The sequence below is a fragment of the Ruditapes philippinarum genome, unplaced genomic scaffold (genome assembly GCF_026571515.1).
Source record: "Ruditapes philippinarum isolate M1 unplaced genomic scaffold, ASM2657151v2 ctg512_1_1_1_1, whole genome shotgun sequence".
Lineage (NCBI taxonomy): Eukaryota > Metazoa > Mollusca > Bivalvia > Venerida > Veneridae > Ruditapes > Ruditapes philippinarum.
This window is the reverse complement of record NW_026851568.1, coordinates 139970-153662: the sequence shown is the minus strand read 5'-3', so window position 1 is coordinate 153662 and position 13693 is coordinate 139970. Positions and strand designations below refer to the sequence as shown.

Below are 13693 nucleotides of genomic sequence, written 5' to 3'. Positions count from 1 at the left end.
ATTTTACACTATAATATCTATATCGTCCGCTTTTTTCCTCTTTGTCTATATTGTCAGCGTTTTCCCTATATGTTTATATTGTCCGCTTAAGGCGTCCGCGTTTTAGACTGCGCCCTTTATGTGTGTTACATTATTAGTTCTGGCTTCCAAAACTTGATAAGCTGCTTTTTAGCATTTTTGTTTTACAATGTCATATATTAAATGGGGTTGCGAAACCTTTAATTTATTACAGTATTTTAATTTTTTCGTAGTTTAAATTTGACAATATATCAAAACCCCATTTTGAGCAGCACATCCCCATAAACAAATAAAAGTCTTGTTTCTGTGCTCCGTTTTACTAACTGTATTATAGAAATAAATAAATTTAAAATTTTAAAAAAAGTCAAAAAATTTTTATTCCCCGGATTTTTGAATTAAAAGTCAAAAACTTAATCACTCCTTATTTTTGTTTAATTTCCCGAAGAAAGTAAAGTCTTTTTGAAAACATTAAAATGCTTGTAGGAACCCCACACGCATGAGCAAAAAGTTTAATCGACATAAAAAAAGAAACAGCTTTATAAAAAAGGGAAAAAGGAAAGCTGCAAAAAATTAAAACTGACATAGCAACCACCAGTGATACTCCAGTCACTGGAAAGACCAGAACAGAAATTATACATGAGAGGATCGGTTACGACCCAAAACCGAAAGCACAACCCTCAAAACCACCTATTGTTTATTAACTTTATTTTTACAAATATATTTTTTTTAAAGTACAATTTTAGGTAGATATGAACAAATTATTTTGTCTTAAGCAGAGTTTTCGTAATAAATTGATTAGTCATAAACATGTAGTAAATAGCTGGCAATCTCCTTGCCAGACAATTTTGAGACTTTTGGCACCTTTTGGAATTTATCAGGATAAAGACTTTCATTCTATTGCTCAAGACAAAGTCTGTACTAGTTTACAATGTTTAGAAAGACTAAATGAACAAATTGATACTGGTAAAAGATGTTTGAAAAGAAAAAGTAACGTTTTAAAAGATATATCTAGGAAAGTGGTGCTATTTCATTATGATGATTTGATGGGAAGGAAAAATGTATTCAAAGATCATGTAAGATTTTACAGAAGAGAAGGGTATTCCGGTGATATCACTGATGGGGTATTTGAAGAGGACTCATCCAAAATTGAGGCAAGTGACACTTCTGATAATGTAATTGAGAAGGGCTCATCTGAAACAGAAGAAAATGAGGATGAAAACATCAATGGTAAATAGATTTTCTTTTCCTTTATTAGTTAATAATATGTTACCTTTGGATTGCCCATTAAGCTAAATGAGGTCCATTTACTGTAATATTATCACACTAAATTATATAATAATAAATGAATTATTACCTAAACTAAATGAAAGATGATGCAAACATTGTACAACAATCAAGACATATTTTTTGACATAATGAGACAAATACATTGTACACAAAGTGAAATAAATTTGTATAAACTAATACATTATTAAGTACAACATAAACATGTTACAAAACCTTATCACATAAGTAAAACATCAATTTAGTAATAAATAAAAATATTTAAATTTATTGAATTATTTGTCATTTTCATTATTTCAGAAAAGTATGTGGATTGGTTAAGTAAAAATGTGCATATACATCTCTTTTTTTTTTTCTTTAGGATTAATATGAGGTCTTTGTCATCCGTCAGCATGTTATCTAAAATTTGTTAACAGTTATTTGGCAATGAAATGTACATATTGGTTAAAATAATTTAAAAATTATTTAAAATTTATTCGTAGTTATTGGTTTATGTCAATAAGGATTTGCCCATTGTTTTTTCCTACCAAGTGATGCTCATTTTATTTTTTTTAGAAGAACTTTCGATCCAAATAAACCTATTGTAATCTAAATCATGCCCTTAGGCAAGAAATGTTAACAATGATGGTGCTGATGATAAAGACCATAATGATAATGATTTTGCTGATGTTGGTGATGATGATTATAATGATGATAATGGTTGTGTTGATGATTATGACCATAAGAATAATGATGATCAGTTTGATAATGTTTGTGATGATGATGACAATTTTGGTGATGCTGATGATGATGACCATAATGATAATGAGGATCAATTTGATAATGTTGGTGATGGTGATGATGACAATAATGATGATAATGGTGACATTAATGATGATGAAAATGATAAAATACATGTATATAAATAGATGAAATCTTATGATTTATTTTAGCGGACTTTCTACTAGAAGATAGTGAATACAACAGGTGCTTTCAAGAATTTTGTAATCTTCCGGAAGCTGGACATAAAGTCTTTATTATACAAATTGGTAAGATTTTTTAAAATGAGCTTTAAAATGTTAGTATGATATAAACATTAAAGATGCATGACTCCATATGAGCCAAAATATTTTAAGAAAATCAAAGTTGAGAAAATTGTACTAAGAAGGAAAGTAAAAAGCTTTAAGATTCATGTGTTAATTTACTTGTTAAGTGCGATTTTTTCCCAAGTATTTATCTTCATAATGGACATATTGCTACAAGTAGTTTTCTATGTATTTATATTACATGTAATTGTTTTGTATTTTTCTATATTTAACAAGTGTAATACAAAAGTGTCATTTGATATCATGTAATAATTAAAGACTATACAGTTGTACAATTAAAACAATGACCAAAACCACAAACAAAAATGTTTCAGTCTAAGTCTCGAAAAGTGGTCTTTTGCTGTTTTATAAGTAAGGAAGGGCTTAGACTTTTTTCAATATCTAACTTTATCTGTAATTGATTCAAAAATAAAAACATTTAAAGAAATCTTTTTTGTTCAAAGCAGAGACTTTCAAATTCTTATACATATATACACATGTATATACTTTCAGAACTGAGGGGTACTCAGAAGAGAGCTATTGCCTCCCCTACTCACCTTCAACTTGCTGAAAACGAAGCTCTTGTACATTCCATACCTCGCTGGTCCGTCGTTCATTCTGTAAGTAAAAGTAATTTTCAGAAAATTTGCACTGTCTTTATGGTTGCATGTGTGATTTTGCCTGATTGGTTTATCTTTTACTGCTGTTCACCAAAACCATGCAACTTTTCACTGTCCATAGAAAGCAGGTACTTAGATATATGCAGAGAAAACTGGATTCGGTTCACTCTGCCTTTTCCCAAAAGTTTTAACTTTTAAAAGTGCATTGTAATATAGTACTTTTTTGAAGAAAGGTTCATGCTGTAGTAGTTATAGTTACATGTTACTTGTATGTAAAAAAGTATTGGCATTATATACTTGTCGATGACTCAGCACAGAGCTGAGCTATGTCCATATTTCACCATAATGGAGTTTTTTCATAAATTCTGAAAGCTAATCATCCTCGAAAGTTATTTGATCATATTTCCTGTTATTCGTAATTATATTAAGATTTCAAGTTAACATACTTAGTAAAACTGATCAAATAAAATTAGTAGTTACAGTATATTGTACATGTATGTCTATAAGTTATTAACTTACTATTAGATTATCCATAAAAATTGAGTTCTGTATTACAGGAAATTGTTAGAGTTAAAGAAGAGCAAAGTGTCCGTCTGATGACAAATGCACTTCAATCAGTAGCTGATAAAATCAGAACAACACCAAATGTCAGCGCTGTATTTATATCTAGAAATAAATTGTCCCCTCAATTACGTGTATTGGCGCATAGACTTTATAAGAGGCCAGTATTTGACAGGTAAGTTACAAAATAAGAAAAAAATTGATTTATGGTTAATGTACATTTGTTTGAGGTTTACAATATGCATATCATGTAACATTTTTATACACCCAAAGAAACTTCGGGATGTGTTATGGAATGTCCGTCTGTCTGTCTGTACACACTTACAGTGAAGTACTTATGTGGCTGCAGGAGCAATATGTGACTGTATTTTTTCATGTCATTCAAATGACAAATGACAATGACAAATGACAATTGACAAATGACAAATAGTTTATTGATTCAAGGCCTCTAGCCCAAAACAACATAAACATAGCAATACAATTTCATACAATGGAATATAGTACATTATATCATTATGTTAAACAAAATCTTTTTACTATCTAGTGGTGTTTATCATATTTATTCATGTTCTAACACATAATAATCTTTTTCTTTCTTCAAAGGCATGGAACACAAACTTTGCCAAATTTTCTATAATATTTTCAGCCTGACAACTCATTAAGATATTAAATTTATGAATATTAGGATTAACAAAATATTTGCTTGGTAAGTATTTTGATCTTAAAAATTTTCATAAGCCGTACATACCATTACAAAATGATATTCTGTTTCTACTGAAACTTTACATAAATTACATATACGCTCAGATCTCTCTTCTTGTCTATATCTACCTCTTTCAATATTTAAATCATGTGATGAAGTACGTAATTTTGCAAGTGCATTTCTAAAATTTACGAATTAAAACAACAGATAAATATGTCTCATGGATAAATTCAGATTTATACAAACGATATGAATCTAACTTTTTACTTTGATTTATTTTTTCTTGCCAGTTCTGCCTATATTGATCTCTCATTCTATCTGTAAATATTTTTAGGAACAATTTCTTATTATCAACTCCCTGATTATTCCAACATATCCAAAACCATTTGTATAAAGTAGTTGTTTAATGTTAGTAGCCCAATTTTTCATTCCATTCCTATCATATATAAGTAAACATATTATAACATTGTTTGACATATCGATCATTTGGTTAAACTTAATATCTTTAACCAATATACTAAAACTCTTGATGCAGTAGTTATGTACAATGGATAACGGCCACAATCTCCTAAAACTGATGCATTTGCAGTTGATTGTTTAACACACATGTATCTTTTACATGCATAATTATGTACGGTTTCTATACTTTTATGTTCAATTGACCCCCACAATTCAGATCCATAGCATAATATTGGAACTATTTTAGTATGAAATATATAAAAATATACATGTTTTTTTTAAGCTGACCATATTTGTAAAGGTTTGATAAAATAGAAATAAGAACTCTTTTTCCTTTAATGGCTTGTTCATCAGCCATTTTAAATATTGACATCTGTCTTGACATTGTTACACCAACATATGAAAATTTAGAAACAGTTTCCAATAGTTTACCATCATAATACCATTTCTCTTTATTAGAAAGTCTACCTCCCTTTTTAAATACTAATATCATGTCATTCATTATGTAAGTTTTTTATGGCTGATGTCTTTAAAGTTCTTTCTTCTAAAAGAACAAAGGGGAAACAATGGAGTAGCCACTTAAGTTTTGTCTCATTAGATTAGATTAGGTATTTCATTGACATCTTGCTTTGAAACAAGTTGAATTTTTATACACTTCTTTGAGAGCATAATAGAACTCTCTCCAAGGCCTTAAACTGTAACATCATGATTTGAAAAAAAATGGCCCTTTTGTTAACTTAGAAAATTTTACATTATCAAGGCTCTTTTAGTATCAAGCACTTAGAATAGTCCAGTGTGCTGTCCTGCTGACAGCTCTTGTTAAGCACATTTGCTGCAAAAATATTTGTTTCAGAAGAATAATTTTTGATGATTTCAATTGTTTTGTTCATAGTAGTCACTCACTTGCAGAGAAATTTGTAATGACTGGTTAGTTATCCAGTAAAACAGTAGGGGGATTAAACACTGGAGACATTACCAAAAATGTGTTAAAATCTGTTGAAGAAACAAACTAAGAAATAATACCAGAATCCAAAAGAGAAAGTAAAAAAAAATTCTTGTTAGAATGAAAGATTTAATATTATACCTTTTTTTCAGGTCTTTCATTTTAATTCAGGTGTTTAAATTCCAAGCCCAGACAAAGGAAGCCAGATTACATTTGGCACTGGCAGAATTACCTTTTCTCAGGTAAACAACATTATATTCTTCTTAATGATTAAGTTGCAGAGTATTATTAAATATTTCTCAAGTCTGGTGATTATTATTCTTTTTCAAGTTTAATTAGATATCTTCAGAAGGATGTTTGTGGCTGAGTGGTTAAGGTCATTGACTTCAAACCACTTGTCCTTCACTATTGTGGGATCCTATCCCACCATGGACTTTGGATTCTTTCATTCAAGGAAGCTATCCAGCTAGCTTAAGGAACATAGGTGGTTCTAGCGGGGTACAAGCTTATGCATGAAATAATGCTCAGAAGGACATGCCTTCACCAGTAAAGCTGGAAAGTCAAAATATGACCTATACTTTGTTTGTTCGACATAAATCTAAAAAAAAAGGTATCTTTGTTTTTATTTTATTAAGAAAAAAATCAATCTAGAACATCTTAATGTTAACATGATTACAAATGTATTATTTCACTGACAATTTGTGTGTATTAATCTGCTCCAACAGGTATTGTATGACACATGGATTTGAACCAGGGGAATATGGCCGACCTGTGAAGAGGTTCGTCAGATATCCATTTGCGGTTCGTTTCTTTTATGCACAATTCATTTAATGATAATTTATCTTGTTAACACAGTTTCTGAATCAGCTTTTCCTAGAATATATAAAGTAATTCTAACAGTGTATAACATTTGTTTTGTTTTTTTCAGGAGTTTGAATATAAGGTTGCATCATAAAATTACGTTTTCTAGGACTATTTTGTTGTTAACAGAATATCCAGGGTTACCCCTTGTCTTTTGTACTATTTTCACTGAACAAACTTTGTTAGACAATATTCTCTTGGATTATTGAGGACTAAAATTTAGATTTTAAACAGTATTTAATGTTCTTGTGCTTATTTTTACCAGAATAAAGACATACATGTATTTTTCAATCATTCTTTTTCATTTTTGATAGAATCAAGGCTTTTTCAGTAATTTAGTTGTGGAAACCCAGAAAAAAGGCTTTTTCGAGCATTTAATTTTATGGATTTTTTTTTATTGAAGAATAAATGTTTTTGTTGTTCTTTTTTCATGTTTTTCGCAGAAAAATGGCCATTTTCTACATGTTTATTAATATTGTTACAGGAAAGGGAAAGAAAGTTACAGGCAGCACTGAAGATATTAGAGAAACAGCATGTTATGACACGTAATAGACGTAACAGTAGACAAATACCAACGATTGCTGTGATTGGCTACACTAACTGTGGTAGGTGGAGCTTATATTTGATTGAAACCAATCATATTTGTCTATCAGAAAGGAGCTTATTTTAGGCAGATTTGAGTTATATTGTCAAGAATTATCCTGCAGTTGGTATGAAACATAGATCAGCTGGGGCACTTAGAACAGAAAAAAATATATAAAAAAAATCAAGAAATAAACCTCAAAAGAAATTGAAAATAGTATTTTTGTGCTCTTCTTTGCATGATTTATTTGTAAGATTTACACAATTACACCATTTTTTTGTAATGTTGGGTCAGTTTTCACAATAAGAATGATTATTCTGGAGAAACAGAGTGAGCGAATCATCTGATAGCACAGTAGTTTTTAGTTTAGTTCTACATCAAGTGGAGCATTAATCTCAAAAAAAATATTTCCAGCCCTGTCAAGTCTAACTGTCACATATTAAATCGCATTTGATATACATTCCTTCTTTACATTTTCTCCTGCCACACATACATGTAGTCAAATGAATACTTGTACATATTTTTGATGATTTTATTACATGTAGTTCTTCTTTAAGTATTCTCATATTTTTTTTCCAGAAAGTACCATAGATAGTTTAGTCATGATACTTATATTTGCTTTATTTTTGTGTATTGTTTACAGGTAAAACTACATTAATTAAAGCACTGACTGGAGATGAAGACATGATACCTAGGAATAAATTATTTGCCACTCTAGATGTTACTGCCCATGGTGGCTTGCTACCTAACAACATGATGGTTGTATATATGGATACTGTTGGATTTCTGACTTACCTTCCTCCCAATCTTCAAGGAGCATTCACAGCAACCCTGGAGGACACTTTGCATTCTGTATGTTACAAAGTTTTATAACTCTCACACTGCCTACAAGATGGATATACACGTCCCACTTTGCCTGCATAAAACGTTTTTACCTTCCACTTCTAATGCAAAATTGCCTCGATTTGGAATGAAATATCAGATTATTGATTTATTGATTTATTTATCTATTTATTTTCACTGTTTAAAAGAAAGCTGGTGGGACTCTTTTTTTCAAAAATAACTGGAAATTATGCAAGTCTTGAAAATAAGGCATCTTTGAAAACGGGCCGTAAATGTTTTGCCAAAAATAACAATAAGCGCAGATTTTTAGGTATTCCATGATACATATTTAGCATGTATTGTGTGGAAGACAAAATTTTAGAAGTTGTGTCTCCAAGTGAGCTTTTTAAAATGTTGCATCGTAACATTGCTATTCAAGCAAGTTTTCTGAAGGAAAAAACTGTTTGTTAGATTGATGTATTGACAGGTGGCATGACAAGAGGATGACATTGATTAAACATTTTCATTATTTGTTAACAACTCCTACGTTATTTAAAGAATTTCAACCAAATGTTCAGTGAATATTTGTCACTGAGTGCCATGGCACACATCCTCATAGATTTGTAATTTGGTCATTGTTGGTAGAAAAATTGCCCTTTGTTCTTTTGTAATACGGGGGAAAAAATGTTTTTTGTGACAATATCTTGCCATCTGTTTAACATTATCAGTAAAAAGTAATTCTTTTAATTATATTTTCATATGTAGGATTTGATTATACATGTAAGAGATGCGAGTCATCCAGACATGGTGGCACAAGAGCTCAATGTAAGACAGTCAATACAGAAACTTGTACCTAAATATAAACTAGACACAATGATCGAGGTATACAATAAAGTGGACAGGCTTGAACAGTAAGTATATACATGTATTGTTGTTTAATAAGGTAGCAATGTCTGATTTTGTATTTAAAAGGATGTACACAAATATTTACAGCAAAGATGTACTTAGATATTTACAGCAAAGATGTACACAAATATTTACAGCAAAGATGTAATTAAATATTTGCAGCAAAGATGTACTGTCAAACTTGTAAACAGTCAAAGCGACTGCGCGAGGGAAACACCAAAAATGGTCGCTGAATGAAACGGTCTCTTAAGACAAAGCATGATAAAAGTTAAAATTTATACATGACACTTGGTGGTCTGTCGGTCCAGTGGTCCGTTGCATTTTCTTTGAAGACTTGAAGACTAATGGTTTGAATTCAATACAACTTCATACAATTGGTCAAGAACATTGAGCACAAGAACCATTACTATCTTTATTAAATACAGAGTTATTGCCCTTTGTTACTTTCCTTGTCCGGAGCATAACTTGAAAACTACTGGTTGGAATTCAAAACAACTTCATACAAGGTCAAGCACAATAAGGGGAAGTGCAGTGCACAAGAACCATAACTCTATCTAAAGTAATTACAGAGTTATTGCCCTTTGTTTCTTTTCCATTGCTTTCTTTTGCCTGGACCATTGCCAACTTGAAGGCTAATGGTTGGAATTCAATAAAACTTCATACAATGGTCAAGCACATTGTGAAGAAATGCAGTGCACAATAACCATAACTCCATTTTACAAATTACAGAAATATTGCCCTTTGACCCTTTTCCTTGTCCTGAGCATAACTTGAAAAGAACTGGTTGAAATTCAAAACAACTTCACAAAAAAGTCAAGCACATTAAGAGGAAGTGCAGTGCACAAGAGCCATAACTCTGTCCAGAGTAATTATAGAGTTATTGCCCTTTGTTACTTTTCCATTGCTTTTTTCTTGTCCAGAGCATAACTTGAAAACTACTAGTTGGAATTCAATACTATTTCATACAATGGTCAAGTATATTGAGAGGAAGCGCAGTGCACAGAAACCATTTCTCTTTCTTGACTCATTTAAAAGTTTTTGCCCTTTGTTACTTTTTATTGTCCAGTGCATATTTTGAAAATAAATGGTTTGAATTTAATGAAACTTCATACAATAGTCAGGGGCAGTGAGATGAAGTGCAGTGCAAAAGAACCATAACTCTATTTGGACTTATTATAGTTATATATCCCCCGCCGAAAAGGCGGCGGGGGATATAGAAATAGTCTCCGTCCGTCCGACCTTTCGTCCGTCCGTCCTTCCGTCCGACATTTTTGTCCGGAGCATATCTCTAAAAGTATTTGAGTAATCAACTTGAAACTTCATAGGTGGATAGACCTCATTGAGGAGGAGTGCAGTGCACAAGAATGATAACTCTACCCTGCATAATTTTTTAGTTATTGCCCTTTGTTATTTTTCAAAATTGATTTTTGTCCAGAGCATAACTCCAAAAGCCTATGAGATATCAACATGAAACTTCAAAGGTGCATAGATCTCACTCAGGAGGTGTGCAGTGCACAAGAATGGTAACTCTACCTTTCATAATTTTTGAGTTATTGCCCTTTGTTATTTTTCATACTTAATTTTTCACCTAAGTGGAGCATAACTCAAAAAGTGTTTGACACATCAACATGATATGTCATAGGTGGATAGATCTTATTGAGGAGGAATGCTGTGCACATGAATGATAACTCTTCCCTATACAATTTTTGAGTTATTGCCCTTTGTTCTTTTTCATGCTATTTTGTCCAGAGCTTATCTCAAAAAGTATTTGAGGTATCAACTTGAAACTTCATAGGTGGATGGATCTCATTGAGGAGGAGTGCAGTGCACAAGAATGATAACTCTACCCTGCATAATTTTTGAGTTATTGCCCTTTGTTATTTTTCAAAATTAATTTTTGTCCAGAGCATAACTCAAAAGGCCTTTGAGATATCATTATGAAACTTCATAGGTGCATAGATCTAACTCAGGAGGTGTGCAGTGCACAAGAATGATAACTTTACCTTTTATAATTTTTTGAGTTATTGGCCTTTGTTATTTTTCATACTTAATTTTTCTATTCAATTTTTTTCTCAAAAAGTATTTGAGGTATCAACTTGAAACTTCATAGGTGGATAGATTTTACTGAGGAGGGATGCAGCACACAAGAATGATAACCTACCCTGCATTATTTTTCAGTTATTGCCCTTTGTTATTTTCAGCCATCAGTATTCACATAGGTTTCAAATCTGTAATCACTATAGCTATCAGTTTTCATTACTAAAAGACCTCTTAAAATGGAATTATTCTGTTCTACTACATATACATTCTTCCAATGAGCAAACACATTCGGCGGGGGATGGCCATGTTGACAAGGCTCTTGTTGCCCTTTGTTACATTTTTGTCCAGTGCATAACTTGAAAACTTGTTGTTGGAGTTCTATACAACTTTAAACAATGGTCAAGCGCAATGAGAGGAAGTGCAGTGTACAATAACCATAACTCCATCTTCAGTATTTGTAGAGTTATTGCCCTTTGTTCCATTTCCCTGTCCGGTGCATAACTTAAAAACTATTGTTTAGAATTCAATGCAACTTCATTCAATGGTGAAGCACAATGAGAGGAAGTGCATTGCTCAAGAAACTTAACTCTTTCTGGATTTATTACAGAGTAATCCAATAAAACTTCATCAATGGTCAACCACATTGAAAGGAAATGCAACATACAAGAACCACAACTATCTTTAATTGCCCACAACCATAACTCCATTTCAATTCTTTTACAAGGTATTCTGTTACTAGTAACTTCCTCATTTCCGAAGCAGTCTTGCGGGGGTATTAATCACATTTAGTGATAGTTCTAGTTCAAGTACAAATGAACATTGACCATAAAAAAATTGGTTAAAAAGGAAGGTAGAATGTAGTACCACTTAACAAAAAAAAAAGTTTTACCTGTTTACTAGTATAAGAGCCTTAATCATACAATTTTAATCATGAAATTTATATTGTTGACAGGTCCGAGAGGGAGAGTATCATGAAAAATCAGGCTGATCCAAATGTGTTCAATATATCAGCAGTTACAGGGGAGGGGATGGAACAGCTCAGACAGGAAGTTCAAACACGTCTGCTTCAAAATATTGACTTCCTGCAAAAAACGTTAAAGATACCTTTGACAGGTGAACATCTAGGGTGAGCATTAAATTTCCATTTTGAATATGCATATTCTAAATGCAAAAAGTTAGATGTGGTTACAAAATTAAAAAAAAATTCACCAAAGATAATAGATACCATATGTACAAACGTTAAAGCTTTCTTAAACAAAAGTTACAAGCTTTTCAGCATAGAATTAAATAAAATGTGTCCATTTGACACTTACTCATGGAAGTATAAATTGATTTTTCTTAAACTTTGTGGCCTATTGTGAAGACTACGTGTGTTTGAATTTTACCAATCACTGAAGTTCAAATTGTACATTAAGAAGTTCTACAGTAAACGTAAATATATAACACTTGTTCATTTGATACTTTCAGCTGGCTTTATAAGGAATCAACAGTGGTTTCAACGCACACGGATGACAGTGACTCAGAGTGCCTCATTGTTAATGTTTATATTAGTAAGGGAAATTATCAGAAATTCATGGCCCATTTTGGACGCAGAAAAGCTACAAGTAGTAAAATTTAGCAATAGTAATTATTCAAAGAACAAAGTTCAACAATAGAAATCATTGTTAACACTTTTATAGTGCATCATGGAATATCATTTGAATAACAGTTGAAGCAATCATGGGATGGTAAATGTTGTTGTGTAACTAGACTCAAGACGTCAGATTTTAACAATAAATAGATTGATGGACACTTTGATAATTACCTTTACTGAATGTAAATTGTCAAATTGCCTGACTTATGATAATATCTTATGCTATTTAATATCATTTAATGTCTGACTTGTTGCATTTGATATGCTAAAGTTGTGCCAAGAGTTCGAAATAAAGAATGTAATGAATTTTTTTTTTGAAATTCACTATTTTACTTGTAACACATAGATCACAATTATATGTATTATTGAAAACGGGTGTAACTAAAACAAAATAAATAGTAAAACAATTTGAAAATGATATTTGTGATAGAATATGATGAAGTTGGCTGTCATACAGAGCTGAAACCAAAAACTGTGAAATGATTCCCTTTAGGAAACAGGCTTTATACCATTTGCTGCTAAATTAATGTGTCGTGAAACCACGATCCTCTTAAATCTTAATAGATGGATCTAACTTCAAAGCAAGTAAAGTACATTTCATAAATTCAGCATACAAGGTTTTTACACATATCCAATGCCAAAATTCCAAGCACTTTGTCAGCAAGTTTTCTCATTTTTCAAGCACAATTTGTTGCACATATATCATTTGTAACCATTGATAAAGTAACTTTAAAACAGTCATAAAACATTGGAAATTTATTTTTGACTTCTTATTTAATCATTTTCAAGCATATTTGAAGCATATTTAAGCATTTTTCTAGAGAGTAATCAATTACAAGAACTTTTAAGCACTTTTTTCATTTTTAAGAACATTTGAAGAAAGGGACTCCAATTTAAGCAGTTTTTAAGACTGTATGAACCCTTGCATAGTATACTAGTATGTGTAAAAAAAAGACCAGAATTAGTTTCAAAAAGTAATAATTACTTTATAACGGCTACTTATGGATGGAAATCAAATATAAAATAACACTTTATGAATTTATCAATAGATGACATTTATTTCTATGAAATAAATAACAACCTATGATACATATATTATGCAAGACAACAGTGTACATGATTTAATCATGTGGATTATAAAAACTACAAAACATAGATAACATGCAGTCAACAACATCAAGTTTATACATTTAGAA

The 13693-nt window shown here is 31.3% G+C and overlaps 1 protein-coding gene across 1 annotated transcript; it reads left to right on the top strand.

The window, feature by feature from the left end:
- Positions 1-589: 589 nt before the first annotated feature.
- On the top strand, positions 590-12803 carry LOC132747155 (putative GTP-binding protein 6). The gene is made up of 11 exons (XM_060736515.1): positions 590-1245; positions 2235-2330; positions 2880-2986; positions 3544-3722; positions 5805-5894; positions 6378-6453; positions 6998-7118; positions 7740-7948; positions 8684-8829; positions 11817-11990; positions 12332-12803. The coding sequence occupies exons 1-11, from the start codon at positions 768-770 to the stop codon at positions 12480-12482; spliced, it is 1827 nt and encodes a 608-aa protein (XP_060592498.1). The 5' UTR covers positions 590-767; the 3' UTR covers positions 12483-12803.
- The last annotated feature ends 890 nt before the right edge of the window (positions 12804-13693 follow it).

Excerpts from the sequence above, each read along its gene's own strand:
- LOC132747155 (XM_060736515.1), top strand. The coding sequence starts at position 768 with ATGAACAAATTATTTTGTCTTAAGCAGAGTTTTCGTAATAAATTGATT. Across the intron at positions 2,331-2,879 it reads AGTCTTTATTATACAAATTG|AACTGAGGGGTACTCAGAAG; the intron begins GTAAGATTTTTT and ends ATATACTTTCAG. Across the intron at positions 5,895-6,377 it reads GCAGAATTACCTTTTCTCAG|GTATTGTATGACACATGGAT; the intron begins GTAAACAACATT and ends CTGCTCCAACAG.